General features: G+C 43.7%; 1 protein-coding gene across 7 annotated transcripts in view; it reads right to left on the bottom strand.

Annotated features, from left to right (window-relative positions):
- BRAF (B-Raf proto-oncogene, serine/threonine kinase) overlaps positions 1 to 20,973 on the bottom strand; it is a 115,641-nt gene extending 94,668 nt beyond the window's left edge. For 3 of the 7 annotated variants that reach the window (XR_005583091.1, XR_005583097.1, XM_039482534.1), the window contains exons 1-2: positions 20,728 to 20,973; positions 2,121 to 2,222 (exon numbers count right to left, since the gene is read on the bottom strand). Coding sequence is in view for 1 of the 7 variants with exons in the window: in XM_039482534.1 (XP_039338468.1) it covers positions 2,121 to 2,222; positions 20,728 to 20,865 (240 nt within the window). In the remaining 6 variants the exon portion in view is untranslated. Of the gene's footprint in view, positions 1 to 2,120; positions 2,223 to 3,168; positions 3,192 to 3,346; positions 3,510 to 7,581; positions 7,604 to 20,727 lie in introns of those variants that run through there. The other 4 variants (XR_005583095.1, XR_005583094.1, XR_005583096.1 and 1 more) reach the window with 4 other exon arrangements.
- Between the last annotated feature and the right edge of the window lie 3,089 nt (positions 20,974 to 24,062).

Here is a 24,062-nt window from a genome sequence, read left to right as displayed (position 1 = left end):
GATTCTGATTAAAGTATTTTAGTGTTTCTGGTCTCGGATTAGATTTTTCTTTCATATGTTTAAATACCAGTTTTAATCCTGTCTCTTTATCCCTTAGAATAGTAGCTCTTAAACTTCTTTACTGATGACCCCTTTCACATAGCAAGTCTCTGAGTGCGACCCCCCTTTATAAATATATAAAAACAGTGTTTTTAATTTAACACCATTATAAATGCTGGAGGCAAAGCGAGGTTTAGGCTGGAGATTGACAGTTCGCGACGCCCCATGTAATAACCTTGTGACCCCGAGGGGTCCTGACCCCCAGTTTGAGAATCCCTGCCCTAGAGGCATCTGGGTGCCTTAAATATGCATTTTCATACCTTAAACAGGGGAGGCTCCAGGCACCAGCGCAGCAAGCACATGTCTGGGGCGGCAAGCTGCGGGGGGCGGCCTGCTGGTTGCTGTGAGGGCAGCAGTCAGGCAGCGTTCGGGGGCATGCCTGCAGGAGGTCCACCGGTCCCATGGCCTCAGCGGCAATTCGGCAGCGGGTACGCCAAAGGCGCGGGACCGGCAGATCACCCGCAGAAACGCTGCCGAATCCGCGTCCCCAGCAGACCTCCCGCAGGGATGCTGCCGAAGGCCGCCTAACTGCCGTGCTTGGGGCGGCAAAATACATAGAGCTGCCCCTGTTAACAAATCTGGATTTCTTTTAAGTGTAACCTTATTTCTGAGTTTCCTGGTTGAATTACAACATCCCTGTAATGTTTTTATCCTTAAAAAACTTACTGATGTTATGGAGTTAAGGTTAAGAGAAAGTAACAGCTTTTTGGTTTGTGAATTCTCTTCATTTTTAAAAAATGTTATATATGAACACCAAGCAAGAAACACAAAGAGAATGCTATCACATATTGATAATAATTTGTTAAAATAACATGTTTTATTATTTTAACTTTTAAGAGCAGTACACCAAAGCAGAGCAAAGCAACCCAAGTGTAATGGTGAATCTGGCCCTTAAACTGCAATGGATTTATCAGAGTGCTGTGTTAGTAAAATCAGTGCTATGTGAATAAAGACAGTGAGAACTCAATCCCAAAGGCAGCGAGAACTCAATCCCAGAGTCCCAGTGTCCATGCTCTAATGGCTCCGCCTGTGCTTGGGCCCCCAGCAGTTTTGCCTTAACATGCAACGGAGCAAAGGCAAATAACTAGCTCACTAGTCTTCACTACAGAATCTTTAAAGAGCAATGACAGTTGAGGCAAGTAATCTAACCAAGAAGATCTCGCTGCATGTCTAGTCTCCCTTGTACAACTGAGCCATTACAACTAATAAAACTGTTGCATGCAAGTTAGATGTACAGAAAGGGTGGGGACTGGTTGCACTGATGTCACAATGGTCCCATCTGAGAGTTATCTGAGCTGTTTAACTGATCCCATCTAGCCATAAAAAATTAGACACAATAATATAGCTTAATTACAACTAGTTATCTCAAACAGTTTAAGATTTCAATTCATTTCAACTATCATGGTAAATTTCAAGTATGTTATTCCATTAGGATTATTTGGAACAAAAAACATAATACTAATTTTTTTTAAAAGCAATAATGTTATTAATTATAATGCAAACAAATTAACAGATTTACTTATACATTCTCAGAAAATTCACTGTGATCAAAAAGTGTTCTAAACTTGGAGAATTTGTTTTAAGTTTGTATTTCTCCCTAGACAAAATAAAGGTTTCAATGCACAACACAACTGTACCTTACCTATGGAGTTGCAACCAGATATATACATATGCACACCTACATGCACTTAGAATGCAGAATGGAAAGCTGCCATTAAGAGTTTATGTTTTATGCTAGTTGTAACAGCACACCTACTTCAATAGCTTTCTGCCTTTTCCTCAGTGGTACGCACATTACTCACCAGGAACCCTACAGCTTGTCACAAAAGAGGGACACTCACTAATATCTCTTTACCATCTTAAGTATTAGAAGCATAATCTGTTTTTATATAGTCAAGGAGGAAATAGTTCTCTATTACAAGTATTTCTGTCAGTCTTCTACTGGACAGTTACTTTATACTTGAAAAATATACAGCATATTACACTAACTCAATGGAGTTCATTTGATACTCAAAGCTTACCTCCAAGTATATTGATGGTGGGTTATGCTCTCCTCCAAACTTGTCAAGCAGCGCCTCTATGTGTTCTTGTGTTAATTTAATCATCTGTTTGATATTCCATACCTAAAATATAAACATATATTTTTGTAAATCAAAAGAGGCAAGTCTGGGATAGATTTTAAAAAATTAAAAACCATGAACCCACATCTTAGTAGCTAAAAACTAAGTTAATCCTTAAGGCTGAAAAAAAAAAAAAGTCAGACTCCATATTTTACTGAAATGACTGTAAAATGTGTCCTAGACATAAATCAAATCATTTTTTTCCAGAGCTTTGTTGACAAAAGTCCTTAATGAAAATACCGTTTCAAAGTATCAGTAATATCAATCAAAAACAGCAACTGGTGGTTATTATGATCACCTACTATCTGTATCAATACAGTCTCGGTTCTGTTCCAGTCTTAAACTAAACTGAGCAAAGACCCTTTCATTTTGAAATGCAGGAACTGCTAAAAACAAACATCTCTCTCATATATTACTTTTCATATGGAGATCTCAAAACACTTTACAAAGTCTTATCTCCATTTTATAGATGGGGAAACTGAGGTAAAGATGTGCAGTGACTTGTCTAAGGTTACACATGATACAGTACAAAACGGAAATCTGATTAGAGGAGAAAACTAATCTGAGGAGAAAACTAATCTATGTAATGTTCAGAGTTTCAGGATTTTATTAATCTGTTCAAGTTGCTATGACGACACTTGTAAATCAACAAATGTCAAACATTCAGTGGTAAACTGGTAACTACTGTAATCACATGATCTAGATATTTCTAATGTCCCTATCACTGCAGTATTTAAATGCCCTGATCTTAAACACATTGTACACTTGGGGCTCTATACTGCCTCAGTTTGCAAGTTTTTCCCCACTGACTCTGCAACTTCTTAAAAGAGCCCATAATAACCACTGTTAGTATTATGAGAGGACTATGAGTGCTACCTTGCAGTGTAAGTCATCACTATGCAATGTTCAGCTGTTGAAGCTGAATCAATAGAATAGTAAGTTCACTTACAGGAAAACAAGGTACTTTGATCCAGTAGAAGTCGAATTTTTTCACTTGTTGGACCAATAAACTCTGGCCTCCAGAAAGAGATATTTTTATTTTTCTTAAAGATTACATTTGCTATCAACTTAATGTGATGAAAATTGAGAAAGATTTAATTTCTACAAGCCAGAGAAAAAATACTTATCTGTTCTCTGAAGGTACCATTTATAAAAGTATCACTATTCAAAATTGATGCTATTACTTAGAGACTAGTGAGAAAGTAATATAGCTCAAAATTAAAAAAAGCCATCAGCTCCAGGATGAAGAATTGCATACTGCTTCTTCCAATGGAACCTCAGAGATTCCTGTGACCTGTCAGTGAAAGAAAATACAAATCCCTCAGTCTCTAAGGAGAGAGGTGGGATGGTGGTGATAGAACTTATACCTTTACCGAAAAAATTGCAAGGAATTAGCTTTATGTTCTATTAAAAGATACCAGTAACAGAACCCCAACTCCATGGATGTCTCAAACATTATACTAGAAGGTAAGTAAAGAGAAAAATCTTTCTGCAACACAGAACAAACATGTTAGAAGTTCAAAACACACCTAACTAACTCATATTTTAATAAAGATATCTCAGTTATTCAGTAGTAGCTATTAAGGATGGGGACACCACAAAAATAAAACAAGGTGAAAAGACAGTTGGGTAACCTCTAGCCCAATACAAGTTTGAAGCACTGATGATAAATTTTGCTTCTTCTCATGAGGCCAATTTCAAGCAATAATAGTTTGTAAAAAGATGTACAGAACTTTGTGGCTGCCTTCCAACTATGTAAACTCAGTGGAGGCTGGCTGTAAAGACCAACTTTTTCTCTGAACTCACACAAATGTTTGTTAATATGACCATTAAGTTGTATGCCTGCCAAGAAGCAGCAATGAGAGAGCTGTGCAATGTATACATATCAAAAGAATCAGAAAGCTCTGTCATCAAATCTGTTCCAGGTAAGAGAGTAGGGAGTTTTACCTGGTAAACTGATGGAATAAGATCCTGCTGGTTTGGATGCTGGGAAAGAAAGTTGGCAGGATGATTAAGGTGGAATCCCAGCACAACCTTGGAAGATATTTGCAACTGGATCTGTCAACAGAGCCCTAACGCTCACTCAAGACACAAGCTGAAATCACCAGTATCGAAGGAAAACCTTCATTTAATAAGTCTGCTCACATATCGAGTGGTTGTAAAGGAGGTGGTTTCACTAAAGTTTAATCACCTCATTAACATCCAACATGGGCACTTCGGCTTTTTATTTTGTGTGTACTACATTTATAAGCTCATCTACCTCCAGTGTTAAATAGGGCTTTAGGTATCCTAAAACTAAGCAGCGATCACAGAGTTCCCAGCCCTTCTGTTCCCAGTTCTTCTGTGAGCATGAGAAATCCACTCTACCACTATGGCTGGAGTCCCTACTAAGCTACATCTCCACTCGGCTCTTGGTAGGGTTGGCAATTTTCAAGAGCACTTAAGTGACTTCGAATCAAGTCGCGCTGACTTTCAATGCAACTTTCACTTCTGAAAATCCCACCCATGGATAATCACCTCATGGAGGGGCTTAGGACTCAACATCCCTCTCCTACACTAACAACATCACATACATAGGTGGTTGAGGAAGGAATCGCCAGTGGACAAAGTGGTCTCATCTGGTTGTCCCTGTACTACCAGAAGCTTCCCCATTTCTTCTCTGTGGTGGCTGGAGGGTGAATGACTTCCTCCCTCCCTGCAAAGATGTTTTCTACTTTGCATCCAGCAGTTACTATTCTGAGCTGCTTTTTCTCTCTCCCTCCTTCCTGTTCTACTGTTCTAGCACTATAATAACAGAAGCAGAAGCACCAGGAGGAAGAGAGGGCAGATAGAGAGCAGACTTTCAGAGCCAAAAACTGGAGTTAATGCCCTGGAAAAGCCCAAATAGCTGCCAAATGTACTCAAAGGAGTTGGGGAAGAGCACACACTAAATTCTAAACCACACCTTTTCACACTGAATCATGGACCTTTTCTATTGGAATTGGTTCGTTTTCCTAGATGGTTGGAAGGAGTCTACCCGAAAAATTAACCTCTTGAGCTCTACTCCCTTAGCTGCATTACTTACAGGAGGAAAGGTACATGAACTCCCTCCCCATCCAGTAAGTAAAGAAAGCATCCCTCAAAAGTGGATCATTAAACAAGTTATGCAGAACTCCAATAGTGTGTTGCTTGCAGACACCGCAAACCGATCTCTCTGGTATGCCCCACTCATGAAAGAGCTAGCTTCAATCTGAGACAACTCACATGGCCCTCACATTGATTGAAATACTCTGTCTACAATCAGGTTCTCTTTCCTGCCAAGTAACTGGTAATTAGACATATTGTGGTACACTGCCCGAACCCATCCTTGAAGAACTGCCGAACAAAGGAGACAACACCCATTCTACCTTGCACATAGAGAGGATCCTGTATGTTGAATCAACCATTTCTGGGAATATTAGGTCAGTGAAAGCTCTGAACCTTACCTCATGGATCTTATCTCAAAAAAGCTGCATCTAGAGCAGTGGTCACCAACCAGTCGATCGCAATCTCTGGTGGTGTAGCGTGGCTGCCGCTGAGGCAGGTTCCCTGCCTGCCCTGGCCCCATGCTGCTCACAAAAGAGGCCAGCGGGGCCACGTGGCCCTTGGGGTTGGGGGGAGGGGGCAGGAATCTCCCTCTGCGCACTACTACTGCCTGCAAGCACCGCCCCCGCAGCTCCCATTGGCCAGGTACGGGGAACTGTGGCCAATGGGAGCTGCGGGGGCAGTGCTTGCAGAGAGGGGCAGCACGCAGAGCCACATGCCCCTCCCCCACAGGGGCATGTTGGCCCCTTCTGGGAGCAGCATGGGACCACAGCTGGCAGGGAGCCACCTTACCCTTGCTGCACCGCCAACCGGGAGCCACCCAAGTTAAGTGCTACCTGGAAGGAGGCCATACCCCAGCCCCCTCCCGGAGCCAGCACCCCATACCCCCTCCTGTACTCCAAACCCACTCTTGCACCCCAACCCTCTGCCCCAGCCCTGACCCACCTCTCAGAGCCAGCACCCCATACCCCCCTTGCACCTCAAGCCGCAGTCCTGAGCCCCCTCCCAGAGCCAGCACTGTGTACCCTCTACAGCACCCCAACAGTCTGCCCCAACCCAGAGCCCCTTCCTGTACCCAAACTCCCTCCCAGAGCTTGCACCCCTCACCCCCTCCTGTACCCCAATTCCCTGCCCAGGCTCAGCCCAAAGTGCTCTCCCACACTGTGAACCCCTCAGCCCAAGCCCAGAGTCCGTATCCCTCCCAAACCCCTACCCCAGCCTGGTGAAAGTGAGTGAGGGTGGGGGAGAGTGAGCAACGGGAGGTGGGGTGGAGTGAGCAGGGGGGGTAGATCCTGGGTTGCTCTTAAATTCAAAAAGTGATCTTGGGTATAAAAAGGTTGGAGACCACTAATCTACAGACTGTCCTAGAGAGAGAACAGCTCCTTAAAAATGAAGCTCCATGTATGTACAACCCATCTCAAGCAGGAAGCCTGTGATTACTCAATCTGATTGAGGGAATCTGGAAGCCCCTGCCTAAGTGCAGCTAGCCCGTGAACAAGCCACTACTTCATGGAGGCAGTCAATCACATGCAGCACAAGAACACCTGACTTTAACACTACAGCATCCGTAGCTGTCACCTCATACAGAGGTCTCCCATGCCATGAGCTACTGTTATGGCTATCAGGCCCCAAATCTATAACTTAATCCATTTTGAAGCCGGATGGCTCCAATATCTCTTCTCTGCTAGGTCCACACTGCTGATACTGTACCAGTGCAGAAGGCCTTGAGTCCAGCTGGGCTTCCACACAAGGTACCTATGTGATGGGTTGGATCACCGAAACCGCCTTGAGAATGCCACTTGATGTGCCCAGACTACTTCTGAGCCTGTTTTCCCTGCCAGCTTGGTACTTCAGTGCCTTGCCTTGTTTGAGCCAGACATGCTTGCCTGCTGCAAACACAGATCCAAGTCTGAACCATGTCCCCCACAAGCTGCAGGCTTAACTGAAAACAACTTAAGAAGTACTCCTGTCTCCAGCAGTCAGATGTCCAACTCCCAATGGGGTCCAAGCCCCAAATAAATCCATTTTACCCTATATAAAGCTTATACAGGGTAAACTCAAATTGTTCACCCGCTATAACACTGACAGCGAGGTATGCACAGCTGTTCCCCCTCCCCACATTAATACATAGTCTGGGTTAATTAATAAGTAAAAAGTGATTTTATTAAATACAAAAAGTAGGATTTAAGTGATTCCAAGTAATAACAGACAGAACAAAGTGAATTACCAAGTAAACTAAAATAAAACACGCAAGTCTAAGCCTAATACAGTAAGAAAACTGAATAAAAGTAAATCTCACCCTCAGAGATGTTTCAATGGGCTTTTTTCACAGACTGGATGCCTCCCTAGTCTGGGCCCAATCTTTTCCCCAGGTACAGTCCTTGTTCCAGCTCAGATGGTAGCTAGGGGATTTCTCATGACTGCAGCCCCCTTTGTTCTGTTCCACCCCCTTATATATCTTTTGCACAAGGTGGGAATCCTTTGTCCTTCTCTGGGTTACCACCCCTCCTTCTAAATGGAAAAGCACCAGGTTAAAGATGGATTCTAGTTCAGGTGACATGATCACATGTCACTGTAAGACTTCATTACCCACTTGTCAGTACACAAATATACAGGAAGGCTTACAAGTAAACAGAGCCATGTACAGTCAATTGTCTTAGTTGATGGGAGCCATCAAGATTCCAAGCCACCATTAATGGCCCACACTTTGCATAATTACAATAGGACCTCAGTTATATTTCATATTTCTAGTTTCAGATACAAGAGTGGTACATTTATACAAATAGGATGACCACGCTCAGTAGATTATAAGATTTGTAATGATACCTTACAAGAGACCTTTTGCATGAAGCGTATTCCTGTTACATTATATTCACTCAGCATATTTTCAAAAAAATCATGTAGAGTGCAACATCACACCCCATTCACCTATGTGGGAAAAGCTGGAATGTTGGGTCTTTAAGAAGGAAGCCCGTTGCCTCCGGCAGCACAAACAGATGTGTGGGTTCCTTCCAATTGTCCAAACAGCAAGCAAGTGCATATGAGCCTCTTATGGCTCTAGCTACACAAGAAATCATCACATCTCATTCTCCTTTACAACTATCTTCTGCCACAACAATGAAACTGTTGATCAATATGGGCAACTCAGTCATGGGAGATAGAATCTTTGCAAGAACCAGCCCAAGACTATAGAACTCACTGCTGGATAGCATAAGAATAAGCACTATGTGACTTTGCAGGCTAAATGCAATACACCCCTCTGTTCTCAAGCTCTCTTCTAACTGCACCCTTACCCACACCCATCACTTTTTCCAGGGGCTTGTCTACAGAGATAGTCACACCAGAGGGGTGTAAATTTTAGTCCTCACTAGCGTGTCATGCACTACTGGCTCCCGTGGAGCCTGACGGCATGCACTAAAGTATGTCAGCGTAGTCTATATTAACACACACTAGGGAACTTTTAATGCACCACACCTGGGTCAGGTTACTGTGCAACACAAGAGGATTAAAATTTACATCCCTTTGGTGTGCACAAAAGTACCACGTTGACAAGCCTTAGGATAATAAATACAACATGCACACACACACGCCAACTTTTGCTGTGGGGAGGGAGAAGGTGGGGAAGAGAGAGAGAGAGATGTTCTTATTCTTGGAAGGCTGCAACAGTTCTTTGGCTAGCCAGGACTGTCACCTTGTTACCCCCTGCTTTCCGCAAAAGAGTCTTTATTGAGGTAGCTGGGCATCAGCTCTGCAACGCCACCAGCCTTTCAACCACTCTCCTCTGGGCTATGGCAGCCCTAAATCTGCCTTGCAGATTAACAATAGATGTACCTCAATCCCCGAGTCCCTTTGAATCATTCCCCTGTGATATCTAGCCCCCGACACTGGCTACTCACAGAAACTCTAGATTCTCTACACCCAAAGGTTCAGCATACCCCAGTTTACCAATTTTACCTTAAACCACCACTCCTGTACAACACACAACACTTGTGAGCACTTAAACAAACATATTTGTGGTTTACTGTAAAAATGAAGATTTAACTAGAAATAAGAGTGGTGGAAACGAAACGAAACAAAAAAAAGGGCGGGGGGGAGATAGCTCAGTGGTTTGAGCATTGGCCTGCTAAACCCAGGGTTGTGAGTTCAATCCCTGAGGGGGCCATTTAGGGATCTGGGGCAAAAATCTGTCTGGGAACTAGTCCTGCTCTGAGCAGGGGGTTGGATTAGATGACCTCCTGAGGTCCCTTCAAATCCTGATATTCTATGAAAAGGGTTACAATATAAAACAAAATCATAAAATGCAAATCTGGGTCTACACTTATCAACAGTTACTCTTCCTATTTAATAAAGTAGATTTCCCCAGGAAATCTATTGCAGGCATAGCTGGTTTCTTAAGAACCATAATCTGAAAGTTCAGGAAAACATCCCTGCTCTACACAGGGTTATCCTCAGTAAATGGGGTGCTTTTCCCTCCATGTTGTACCAAAATCAGCCTTCAGTTTACTATTCACAGACAGGGTGAATACTTACTTGTAATGTTTTTTTTGTTTGTTTTTACCTTTAAGTGGTTTCATTTGTTTGTTGTTGCCTCTGATGGCTTCCCATTCAATGTCTTAGGGCTTGGCTACACTGGAGAGTTGCAGCGCTGTAAAGCCACCACCAGCGCTGCAACTCACTCACCGTCCACACTTGCAAGGCACATACAGCCCTGTATCTCCCTGGCTACTGCACTGGCTGTACTCCACGTCTGCCTGGGGAATAACGACTGCAGCGCTGGAGTGCCAGTGTAAACAATGATTAATCTTACTACTCCGTAACTGACCTCCAGAATTTTCCCATAATGCTTTTAACTAAAGAACTCTCTTTGTTTTGTTATGATGCCTCTCTTTGTTTTGTTGTGAACTCGGGGCTCCCAGAGCTGCTTATCTAAAAAACAAACACAGCTCCTGTTTGCTGTGAATGAGGCAGGCAGGGGGATGAATGTCCACAGCTAGTGTTTGCTTGAGGACAGAAACAGCACGGCGGGGGGGTGGGGGGGTGGAAGGGAGACCGTTGGAGCAGCTACTTATCTGGTCTGAAGGCTATTTGCATTTAAGAGTGAATGAGGGGTCGGGGAAATGGTCAGAATTTGCAAGGCAGGGAGCTGACAGTGTCGGCTCCAAAAATCCACTCTCTCTCTCTCTCTCCCCCACACTCCCTGTCACACTCCACCCCACCCCTCTCTTTTGAAAAGCACATTGCAGCCACTTGAATGCTGAGATAGCTGCCCATAATGCACCACTCCCAACAGCACTGCAAATGCTGCAAATGTTGCCACACTGCAGCGCTGGTAGCTGTCAGTGTGGCCACACTCCAGCGCTTTCCCTACACAGCTGTATGAAGACAGCTGTAACTCCCAGCGCTGCACACCTGCAAGTGTAGCCAAGCCCTTAGTATTGCTCAAGGCTAAACAACTGAGCTTGCATAGCATCACCAGCCAAAGAGGGTGACGTGGCAACTCCCCCTTGCCCAAATGGGCCATTACATTATCTCCAGATGACTAACTTCTACTCTAAGTGCATAAAGCATACTTTCAATACATTGTTTCTGAAAAATACCTGTACATACACCTTACAATGATTATGAATCTTAACAAGTTATAAGCTTTGTGTAGATATCTTACATGTTACTGTTTACAAATAAGTGTTGTGTAAGATGTGTTTAGTTTAGTTAGTCTGTCAAATCTCAGTGAGAGATGTTTGAGAATAGGGGATCCATTGCCAAGGGGTCTCTGCCCCAGAGGCACTCAAATATTATGGTATTAGGCTATGGTTGCCAAAGTATTTTACAGAAATGAATAACTGATGCCAGACCAAAAGGCAACACCCAGAATTATTAGTCTGGGTCTCTTATAAGAAATCTGTGATACTTTCAGTGGTTGCACTACATTCCCCCTCCTCCCACCCCCAAACGCACTTAAGTGTTTGCAAAAATCTGGAGAGCACAGCCAGTCACCTTCCTTAGGAAGCTACATAATTGCAGACACTATTTTCTACCTTTTCCTACCAGAAATACTAGATCCTTTATATTCAGAATGTCCTTGTCTTTTATTTGGAAATACCTGATATAAAGAATCTGTTTCTTCTTTCACCTAGTGGCATGAGCTGAATGGTATTCTTTGTCAGGAGAAATTAAACTTCTGGTAGCCTTCAGGAAATTATTTAAGCTCAATTCAGTAGCCCCATTTAACAATGCTGGAGACCCAGAGCCTTCAGTGACAGATGTCCTTTAAGTCTCTCCCCTCCCATTTCCTCATAGGGAGGTATACTAGCTAACCCTGAGAAGCCAAAGGATTCCAGGCCAACAGCTCAGTGGCACCAAAAATGTCTCTCATGCACTTCATGCTGAAAAAGGTGACAACCCCAAAAGGGATTCACTGCAACAAATAAGAATGCTTAAACAAGTCTTTCAGAATGCCCTGCAGATCACAAATTTTTGTAAGTGTTCCACAAAGCTATGCTAGAACTATGAGATGGTTAGTCCTAAAATGCCCTGATACAGGACCAGCTGAAAGAACTACATGTGAACATGATAAAAGTGCTTTTTCAAACTGATTTGCAGGGTGGACATGCTGCACCAATGCAAAGACAATCCATGCAACCAACAACTTATATGCAACCCATGTCCCTATAATAGTATACTTGCTTAGTACAGATAGAACCAAAGAATTCCAATGAGATGTGCTGTAACATTAATTGGACATGCTGCAAGAAAGCCTGACAGCCCTACGTATCTGGAAGTTTGGGATTGAGGAAGACTAAAAACATTTATATATGTTGTAGGTAATACTTCACATTTGTAATCCAAACTGTGTGTCAAACGATCAACACATCATAATATCCTAATAGATACACTTATTTACAATTGACTATTTAGAGATTTTCCTGCATTATGTCAAATCCACGTATCTTAAAATAAATGTAACTGGATTTGGCGACTGCAACTGGACTAACTGCTGCAGATACTTGGTAAAGAAGACCACTGACTTTGGCCCATAAGGGAAGCAGAAACAGGAACGTGGTAACAGTGTGGTCATTCCGTAAAGGCTGAATCGGGTTTTGATTCCCCTTCCCAGCTCGTGCAGCTGGCATAGGCCAAGGTGAACATAAGGAGAGCCAGAAGACCCAAGGGATTCCAGACCTGGTCATCCTTATCCACTGTGAATGTGTGTGATATTTTTAAATTTTGTAAATAAGCACCTAGGTGCTAGATAATAAAAAACAACCAATAAAAGGAATGGCCTGCTTTTCCTGAGTCACAGAGCAATTAGGACACTGGAAGATCTTATAGTAACTCTAGCAAAGACTAAAAACTTTATATTCCAGACATTCTGAAAAGAGCTATGGTATACCCTTCCAGCTTGCTCTGCTGGAGGTATATTTGTGGAAGCATCAGCTACCTGTTTCCTTTCCCTTTACTAGAATATTTAAATCATGGAGAATACTGCAATAACTAAAAAAAGTTATTGTGCCCAGGACATCTGGATGAAGGGGAAGAGATAGAAGAAATTTTTATTCCATTAAATTAATAGAAAAAATTCTGCCCAGGCTGAAGTTTACAAGTCAAAGATGACCCTCGTGAAAGGTGTTAAGGGACCTCCAAAATAAATAAATAAATAAATCCAAAAAGAGCAATTTTGCTTGCAATGCTTTGCAAAAAAAATGAAGTTCAGACATTTCATAAATTAAAATAAGGAACTTGTCAAATAAGGAAAACATTTTACATCAAGCAAAGTTACAGACATTAGGTAAAATACATGAAAAAAAGCAGACTTCATGCTCTATCACACGCACTCTCATGCAACAATTCAAATACTGTATTAGAAACTAAAATTACCAATTTTCAGCAAGTTTTACTGTTTCAATTTACCTTACTAATAACACTGTTTCAGAGGCTTAAATATGCTATACACTTAAACAATATGCTGCAGAAATTATTGCTAGTATCCGTCTGCATAACAGAATTCTTATTTTTAAAAACTCACTGACAATTGAGCTATGCAACGTATTTTGATAGTAAATACATTTTAGTGTATTAATTAGTTCATGTCTTTGCTGCTTGTTGGGTACTTTGGAGAAAATTATAGTGTTTCTATAATAAAAGGGCCATCAGGAACAGTATCCCCGATAATGTCACAGCAAACCTGGTCACAGAACTTTGTGACTTTGTCCTCACCCATAACTATTTCACATTTGGGGACAACTTATACCTTAAAATCAGCAGCACTGCTATGGGTAAATGCATGGCCCCACGGTATGCTAACATTTTTATGGCTCACTTAGAACAATGCTTCCCTCAGCTCTCGTCCCCTAACACCCCTGCTCTACTTGCACTACGTTCGTGACATCTTCATCATCTTGACCCATGAGAAAGCAGCCCTTGAGGAATTTGACCATGATTTCAACAATTTTCAGCCCACCATCAACCTCAGCCTGAACCAGTCCACACAAGAGATCCACTTCCTGGACACTACAGTGCTAACAAACAATGGTCACAAATACCACCCTATACCGGAAACCTACTGATTGCTATAGTTACGTACATGCCTCCAGCTTTCATCCAGACCACACTACACGATCCATTGTCTACAGCCAAGCTCTATGATACAATCACATTTGCTCCAACCCCTCAGACAAACACCTACAAAATCTCTAACAAGCATTCTTACAACTACAATACCCTCCTGCTGAAGTGAAGAAACAGATTGACAGAGACAGAAGAGTACCCAGAAGTCACTTACTACAGAACAGACCCAACAAAGAAAGTAACAGAACACCACTAGCCATCACCTTGAGCCCCCAATTAAAACCTCTCCAGCGCATCATCAAGGATCTACAACCTATCCTGAAGGACAATCCATCACTCTCACAGATCTTGGGAGACAGGCCAGTCCTTGCTTACAGACAGCCCCCCAGCCTGAAGCAAATACTCACCAGCAACCACAGACCACACAACAAAAACACTAACCTAGGAACCTATCCTTGCAACAAAGCCGGTTGCCAACTCTGTCCACATATCTATTCAGGGGACACCATCATAGGACCTACTCACATCAGCCACACTATCAGAGGCTCGTTCACCTACACATCTAACAATGTGATATATGCCATCATGTGCCAGCAATGTCCCTCTGCCATTTACATTGGTCAAACTGGACAGTGTCTATGTAAAAGAATAAATGGACACAAATCAGACATCAAGAATTATAACATTCTAAAACCAGTCGGAGAACACTTCAACCTCCCTGGTCACTTGATTACAGACCTAAAAGTCGCAATATTACAACAAAAAACCTTCAAAAACAGACTCCAATGAGAGACTGCTGAATTGGAATTTGCAAAATGGACACCATTAAATTAGGCTTGAATAAAGACTGGGAGTGGATGAGTCATTACACAAAGTAAAACTATTTCCCCATGTTTATTTCCCCCCCCACACACACACACAGTTCCTTGCACCTTCTTGTCAACTGCTGCAAATGGACCATTTTGATTACCACTACAAAAAGTTTCTCTCTCTCCTGCTGGTAATAGCTCACCTTAACTGATCACTCTTGTTAGAGCGTTTATGGTAACACCCATTGTTTCATGTTCTCTGCGTATATAGATATCTTCCTACTGTATTTTCCACTGCATGCATCCGATGAAGTGGGCTGTAGCCCACGAAAGCTTATGCTCAAATAAATTTGTTAGTCTCTAAGGTGCCACAAGTACTCCTGTTCTTTTTGCAACTACATTTCATTTTGCCAGGGAAGATGTCACAGAGATACTCAGTTTCATCAACAACTTGTAACTGATTGCAAACCTTTTTTCAAACCAAAAGTAACTGATTTTTAAGACTCAGCTTTCAACAAAAAGAGTGAATGTTGATACATGGACTCTTTCAATGCTAGCATCTTGTGTCTTGTAATGAGGAAAATACAGTGAATGGCTTCATCATAGTAGAGTACTTCCATTGGGAATGCATATTGCATTAACTTTCATCATAAGAGAAAATTCATTCAATCCACAAACATCTGTTACGTAAAGTTACACTTGGCAGGAAAATACTTCAAAAGGAGAAAAAAATATGTTTTCCAAACTAAAGTAGTATGAACTGAAGTATCACTCAATTAAAGGTGGCTTCTCACTAGGGCTGGGTGGAAACTGGATTTTTTGTTTTGCGGTAAATGCTGCAAGTTTGAAAAATAAACTGTTCCAAAAGAGAACAAAGGCAAAAAGTTTCAAAATTTGGGGGGAAAGCTGTTTCGGATCAATAGAAAATATTATGGACTATTAAAAATTAAAATAATTTCAAAACTGAAAATAACGACATGTTCCAAAAAGGCTGAAGCAGAACTTATTCTCCCCAGCCATTAAAGTGGCATCAGGAGTCCAATAAGTCTGAGTGTCTCCGCAGGGACTTCCTGAGTCATCTATTTTTGAATTTCTTCCTCTGAAAGAACAGAATCTAATTGGAATGATTTAATAATTCTGGAACTACTCCCCAGTGACAAGAATGTAGTCTCTACTCCCAGCTGCTAAATACGTCCAACCATCCTGCAAACCCATGATGCTCCCTACCTGAACAAGCCTGTGCTCTGAGAATCCATCCTGGGGTGAACCAGCCTGAATGTCTAATGTCCCCGAAACTCACCCAAGAGTAGACAGACAGCTTGAATCCAGGCAACCAGACTGGCCACTGGGAGCTGAGAAGGTGCGTGGAGACTGAGGCATCCAAGAGACAGGAAAGAAGGCAAGACTCAGACGGCTGGTTCCCCACTTTGAAATGTCCATCTTGCCCCCTTAGAAGTCAGGTATAATACTTTGATGGTTCCCCAAGGCTCATCTCTAGTTTTCACCAGGTCCTGAAAACCCTGTCCTCATCTGACAGTACAGCTTATAAGAGAACAACTGATGGGAATGGAGTAGGGGATGTAAAAGACATATACCCTAAATGCACTCACCTCCAGTGTCTAGAGATCCCGGTGCCTCTAGAAAGTATGCATTTTCTACTTCTGGGGGAATTCTGTGCCACTGCACATGTGCAGAATTCATGTTTCCCACAGATTTCTTTGCTTCCCCGCAGAAAATGATTTTCTGACAGGGAAGCAAAGAGAAGCTGCAAGAGCAGTCATGCACCACTCCCTAGCTCTACCGGTACATCACTGCAGGGCTGGGGACACCTGAGCTGGGATCAGCTGCTAGTCCCGGCTGGGCTGGAGGCAGGAGAGAAAAGGACTTCCTCTTCCTCTGCAAGGAGTGGCTAGGGCTGTGTCAGTCCCATCCCCAGAAACCACCTCCAGCTGCAGGAAGCTCAGCATCCTCCCCTTCCCCCATTGCTCCTTAGTTCCAGGGGGGAGGGATCACTGTACAGGGAGCTGCTCCCCAATCCCTGTGTATCTGGACCTCCCATTTACAGACACCCTCACGAAGCCGCCCTCCATACCCAAACCCCACCCCACCCCACTGAACCTCAACCCCTGCATCTGGAGCCCCCCTGCACCCAGCCCCCTGCCTCCAGACCCCAACCCCTGCACCCAGACCACCCTCCACTGAGCTTCCTGCACTCAAACCCCCATCCTGATAAGCCCTACCCGCTGCACCACCCTGAGCTAGGGTGACCAGACTGCAAATGTGAAAAATTGGGACGGGGTGGGGGGGTAATAGGAGCCTATATAAGAAAAATACACAAAAATCAGGACTGTCCCTATAAAATCAGGACATCTGGTCACCCTACCCTGAGTTCCCACATCCAGACCACCATACCACAGACCCCCAACTAGCTGCACCCAGACCCACCCTTCTGAGACCGAACCACTTTCACCTAGAAGCCCCTGCAGAGTCCCATTGCCCCTGCACGTGGAACACCACCACCCCCCAAAGCCTCTGTGCATCCAGATCCCCTCACACCTAGATCCCCCACTGAGCTGCACCCAGACTGTCCCACACACAATGCTCTCACCCCACACCTGGATCACTCCACACTGAGCCCCTCCACACTTTGATCCTGCCTGGTTGAGCCTGCAAGCCCCACACCTGGTGCACTTGGTGCAGAAGAGCAGGCCCAGACCTTGTGCTGTGTCAGGGTCAGGTGCAGCCTCACCACTGAGTCCGTGTCCCGGTGGGGAGGCTGCAGGGTAATCTCCCACCTTCAAAAAGCCAGTGGCCTGTTCTCCCCACTGCCATGCTGGAGCCTCTGCATTTATTTATTGAGAAATAAATCTTGCAGAATTTTAAAATATTGTGCGCAGAATTTAATTTTTTGGCACAGAATGCCCTTAGGAGTAATTTCCTAACTGTACCACGCTTTTGTAAGCACATGTGTGGTTCCAAGTACACTAACGATTCCTGCATGATTTTTCAGATGAGATGAGCTTTTGCAATTACTACATTCTGGCACAGTGAATTCTTCCCCCCATACCACCAGATATAAGCTTTTAGTTTTATGCATGTATTCAACTTTGTTTTCTGTACCAGAGCAAGTATTAATGATCAACACACTTTATTATGACAGGCTTTTTATCTCACTGGCTAGAGCTACAGAGATAACATTTGAGGCAAGAAGTTCAAGATTTGATAAGAATTCTTCATGAAGACTTAACTACATCTGCCTAAAAGTTGGTTTTGGGTTTTTTTGTTTGTTTAAATCCTAAATCTTGAACTTGTAAGGCATTACTTCAGCTCTGGCCATTAACCACATAACCTCATAGTAAGGCATTATGCTTTCAGTATAAATTATATACTCAACTAAAATACAAGTAATTTTGTGTTGAAATACTACGTAAGTCAGACTTTTTCAAAATTTCCCAAACACTTTCACCCACCTTTTTTTAACATTTTTAAAAAAACAAAAACTATGGAATAGCCCAAAAAAGAACATTATAAAGAAAGCTAGATTTCCTGTAATGTGTCAGTAAATTCAGCTTAGGTTTTCACATGGGCTCAAGACAACATTCACTCTGACCCTGAAGCCATTCTAGATATTGACTCAAAGCAACTGAAGCTGAGCTTTTTAATGAGACGCTGTAGTAGATACTTAAGAACTTTAGAATTCCATTGTCTTTAAGAAAAAAGAATTCTTCTCTACAAATCTGTGATTGGGAACTTGACAGAAGTATAAGTATATAAAAACAAGGGTGTTAGCATTTAAGTAGCTACCCTTTTCAAGAGCAAAGTCACCCCTCACAAGATGGTTTGGTAGGTCTCCTGTTTCATAGCTAACCAGACCTCCTCAAAATGTGTGTGATCTGAGTAAATATAGACCATAAATATACATTTTTGCATCTGAACATATCAGGGCTGAATTAAAAAGTGTATTCATAATAAGCAAAGTTCCTCATTCTATCAACTTAATGTATGTGAACCTATGGTTTTTTATCTGTTACAAATCTATTCTGTTTAAAGTCTATGTACAAAATATTTACATTTGCAGATGAGCACATTACATGAATAAAATTGGCTCCTACTGTTCTATTCAGGTTTTTCCTTAAACATCTTTGGTCCAAGAGCAGTAGCCACTTAACAGTAACAAAATATGATAATTCTTGCTACATACACATCACTTTCTCCTACATGTTGTGTAAAATATAGAGAGCATGCGTGCACACACTGATTTTATGGCATTTAAATCTTTAAACTGTAAATTCTTTTTTTGTATCAGGAATAAAAATCTCAGTTTCTACTATGTATTAGCAAAGTTTTGACTGCTGTCATTACCATTCTTATTTACTACGGAAGTAATGCTATTAGAACTAGAGTTACAAACAAATGATGATTATTACTTACAGAAAAGAACAATTATGTGACTGACAGAAGTCTGAGATGTGGGATCAAGAGTCTAATCGCAGCCCTGCCATAGACCCATTCCCTGTCTGAGTTTTCCCATTTGTAAAGTGTACTGGAAACAAACAAAAAATATTTCCCAGGGATTATGCAATGCATAATTCGTTTGTGTTTGTGAAATACTGAGAATTTAGTTATTGTGCTATAAGTAAACATGAAAACACTGTTACCATTAAGGTAGGAATATGGCAACTGTTTAGCAACTGGTGTAGCTAAAAGTAGAGAGCCTAGGAGTAGAGTCTGATGACCCAGAGCACTTGGATTCCCAGGCTCCCAAATCACTCAGGTGCTTCTGAAAGTTTTACTATCAGTGACTGATGCAAGAGACCAGAAGTCAGGGTTTCTGGGTTCTAAACCGAGCTCTGAAATCAATTTTCTGTGTGACATTGGCCAAGTCACTTTGTCTTTGTGCCTAAATCTCCCCAAACCTCAAAATACTTTGCATAGCCAAGTGCTGAACTCATTCTGCAAACAGCAATTTAAACCTCAACACCTCAGATTGGGAAACAAACACTGGCTAGTTAAGTGATGTGTCCAGAAGTCTCACCATGTCTGTGACAGACACAAATTAGAGCCCAGGTATCCTGAACCCCAACCCAGTGCCCAATCCACGGAAGTAGACCTCACGCTGCAATAGTGGTTAAGGGCACAATCCCGCAAACACACAGGAGTGATTCCACTGAGATCCGGCAATATCCGACATGCGCTTTGAGATTCTCAGACACAAAATAAACTGATTGCAAAAGCATACTACAGCTTCTCAGATGCACACCACAGAGGAGCCGTAGGGGGGCTGCCTGAAGACCCCCGACTTTCGGTTTTGACTCAGAGACAGACCCCTTGACGCTGCACCTGTCACTACCAGCGGCCCTACATCAGAGCGAGGCGCGCACACGCGTCTCCATTTCTCCGGGCAGAGGGAGGCCGGGAGCCCCGAACAATGAGCAGGGACCTTGCCGAGGCGTCCCCGCGCTGCAGATACACAGCACTACCCCGGCCCGCTGCTGCCCGTGCGCCTCGCCTCGCCCCCGCCCCAGGGCCAGTCCGCCCGCCGGAGCCACCTGCGCCGCCTGCACTTGTTGAGCAGGCGGAGCGTGCGCGCCGGGGCCCCCGCCTTAACCCTTGGGAGCCAGGCGCTGTCGCCATGGCCAGGCGCAAAGCGGCCGGGGTGGCCCGGGGGAGCGCCGGCAGCGCAGCTGAGCTGAGCAGCCCCCTCCCAAGCCGCAGCATCGGAGCAATGCGGAGCGGCCCGGGCTGGGCCTGCCGGCGCCGGGGATCCCCCGCGCCCAGGGAGGCCCCGTCATCCCCTACCCCCTCCCGCTACACGGGGCAGGGGAGCCCCCGTCCCGCCGCGCCCTTCACCTGGGCCCCTGGGCAGCCCCGGCCCCGCCGTGCGCACCGCGCTCCCGGGCCACCCCGCTGAGAGCCTCCTCCGCGGGACAGGGGCCGGGGCAGCGCGCACCTCCGCCCCCGCGGCGGCAGCTCAGGCCGCAGAGCCCAGGGGTCGGGGAAGCCCCAGGCAGCGGCTCCGGGGGGTTCCAGTACAGCCCGCTCGGCGGCCCCGCTCCCCGCCCGGCGCTCACCTCCTCTGGGATGGCCGGCTCGCCGCCGCCGCCGCCTCCCGGGAACGAGGCCCCAGCTCCGGGCGGCGGCTCAGGCTCCATGTCCCCGTTGAAGAGCGAGGCCCCCTCGGAGCTGCTGCCGCTGCTCAGCGCCGCCATCTTGGGTCGAAGCGCTGGAGGAAGGGGAGGGGTGGGAGGGGGAAGCCGCGTCCCCGTTCCCGGGCCGCCCCCAGCCGCGACCCGTAGTGGGAGGGGGGAGACCACACAACCCGGAGAGCTCCAGCGGCCCGCGCCACTAGACGTCACAGTCGGTCCGTGACGTCACCTATAATAGCCACTGTTACTGCGCATGGGCCGTCTGACGTCACGGGGAAACACCTTGACGTCACGGCGCGACTAAACGTCATCCAGGGAACTCAGAGGGCACAGGCTGTAACACCGCCCCTTTCCTATAAGCTCCTCCTCGACCCCCTCACTAACATCCTTAAAGCCCCTTTCCAGCCTCTCCCAGATCCCTTCCATTCTTTGCCTCCCCCCAATGCCCTCTGATGATTTAGTTGGGAATTGGTCCTGCTTTGAGCAGGGGCTGGGACTAGATGACCTCCTGAGGTCCCTGCCAACCCTGATATTCTATGATATGCATAGTACGCCCATCTCAGCCCTAGAGCCCCTTCCATACACACCCTCCCTCCCTGCTCCCAACAACCTCTCTCATCTCTACACATACCTCCCTCTCCATAGACCCCTCCTTCCAGCCAGCCCCTAACAGCCTTCCCCATCTACCATCCTCCCAGGTTCTCTACCCAATGCCCCAGCCTTTCCTGGGGCTCTCTCCCCCTCAAGACTCTTACCCTAGTCAGGGCAGAAAATCCCTTTGGTATGGTGTTAGCCTGTTGCCCCCTCATTCTTCCACTTTAGCAATTAGTAGTAGTATAAAGCACTGAACTAGCATATTTTCAACCTAAAAATAAACCATTAGCAAATCACACAAGGGCAGGAAGCACAATGACAAGTCACTGGTTGGAAGTAGGGTACTAACTTCTGCTAGGGTGGGATCTCTACTCAGAGAGGGAGCTCAGAAGGTTAAACTCTGCCTCTCTGCTATAGGAAGACAGTCTTCCAACAAGTGGAGGGGGGTTCAAAAGCAACAATACATCAGAATGTGCTGCTCCTCTACTAAACTGGCATGCCGCAAAGCATGAACTAACTAACTAAAAACAAAAAAACAAAAAACCCTCAACTTTAAAAAAATCAAACCTTTGTACTGAGAAAATATTACATAAAAAGAAGAGTCATTTGTAAAGAGTATTTAGGACAAATTTTTCAACCGTGTCCACTGATTTTAGGATGACCAACCTGAAGTGGTTAGGATCTGATTTTTAGAAGAAGTGTTGAGTGCCTGCAGCCCCCAGTGGCTTTATTTGGAAACTCATCCCCTAGATGTCTCAATTTGGACACCAAGGTAAAATCCTGGCCCAACTGAAGTCAATGGGAGTTTTGGCGGTGGTTTCAGTGGGACCAGGCCTTCACTTCTGAAATTAGTGGACAAAATGTGGATATAAAAAAGGAGGGTGGGAGAAAGCTGAACGTAAACTTCAAAGGGCCCACAATCACAATTCTGTATATTTTCATGGGTAAAATATTCTCTTCAAAACTACAGTATGTTATAGAACCTTAAGGCTTTGATCCTGTCCTGCAGAAGAAACCATATGCACAAGGGTCTGCCTATGCAGATGCAGTTGAATGATTGGAGTCTAAGGGTGCATATTTAAGTACTGAATATCAGAAGAGTCCAAAGTTAAGATTGTACAGGCAAAATTATCTTTAACCCCTTTACAATGCTGTCCCTAATTATGTAACATACTATTTCCCAAATTGCAGTTGGAAAAAAATGCATAGTACATGACTGCTGACAATATTATTAAAATACATTTCCAAGAGATAATACCTTACAGTATAAATTCACAATATACCAGAACATTATGACAATTAAAATTATGCAATAATGGGAAAATATTGCAAGATGCTACAACTGTTTCAATGTATTAAAAAAACTACGATGTAACATTTGAGAAATGTTATGTAAGCACGTAAGACATTTTTATAGATATGCACAAAAGGAGCAGTTAAAAGGACTCTGCCAGCTTGAAAAATCAGTTTTCAGACATAATTGTAACTAGAGTAGATACATTTAACACCTAAGAGTATTAAAAAAAGAGAGGAGTTAAAAACAAAACACCTCTAATATTTTCAATTTATTGACAGCCTGAGCCTCCAAACATTATGCCCATTCTTAACTTTATTTATGTATGTAAGTGTTTGCAGGATCGGGGGTTTAGTTGATATCTTGCTGAAAATATCCTCATGATATCCTCAAGAAAGCAACAGAAAAACCTCATGCATATTTTTTAAAAAATTACCAAAAATGCATCAAATACAAACAAAATCAAGCCAAACTATTTAAAGGATGTTCTGTCACAACCTGGAATATTTTAAATTAGTCAATTAAACAGATTCAAGTTGACAGCGTCCCTTTGAGATGGCACAAGCATCCTTAACTTTTGCATTTCCTGACATTTGACATGCAGCCTTCTCATTCTATTAATGTAGTTTTGGGATGCTGAATACTCTATAAAATATATATATACACACACACACACACACACAATAACTTTTGGTTTTATATGGCACCTTTCACATTCAAGTTAGTGCTTTGTAAAAGCACTTGGAAATGAGTTAAGTGCTGGTAGTACTATAAATATTAAGTAAGTATAACAGTTATTTATTGTATGAGCTCAGCAATAGCTCCCATACAGACTGGAACGTTAGATCCTGTTTTATTAAGAGGAGGAACTTTAGCCACAAATCTGGTCAAAATTATTTCCTGCTCTGTTCAAAAGGCCACATAATATTTAACTCCCACCTGGACAGCCACCAGAGATATGCAGAAGGGATTGGTTTAACAAGTCATCTGACACACTACACCTTAACAACACAGCACCTCCCTACTAGGGCAGTACAGCATCACCACTGAACAGAAGCCCAAATTTGTGTGTCACAGGTGGCTTGGAGTACTACCACCACTAACCAACACTATGTAAGAGAACCAAACATAAAAACTAAGTTACTTGCCAAGTTTGTAACTTTATGCCTTAGAAAACTGTGTTCTAAACATACTGTTGAAAAGATAATAGTCAACAATGCACTATGTGGGATAAGAATCTGAAATGTTGACAAAAAGTGTACACAGCCTGTAAGCAAAACACAGATTAGGAAATAAATGTAACAATGAAGATTAGAATGTTAAGAGAGATTTCCCTGTTCTTGTAAGGAAATGAAAGGAAGTGCAGTATTAA

This window comes from Mauremys reevesii, linkage group 1 (assembly GCF_016161935.1).
Source record: "Mauremys reevesii isolate NIE-2019 linkage group 1, ASM1616193v1, whole genome shotgun sequence".
NCBI lineage: Eukaryota > Metazoa > Chordata > Testudines > Geoemydidae > Mauremys > Mauremys reevesii.
Note: the sequence above shows the minus strand (reverse complement) of the source record. Positions and strands in the feature narration are given on the sequence as shown.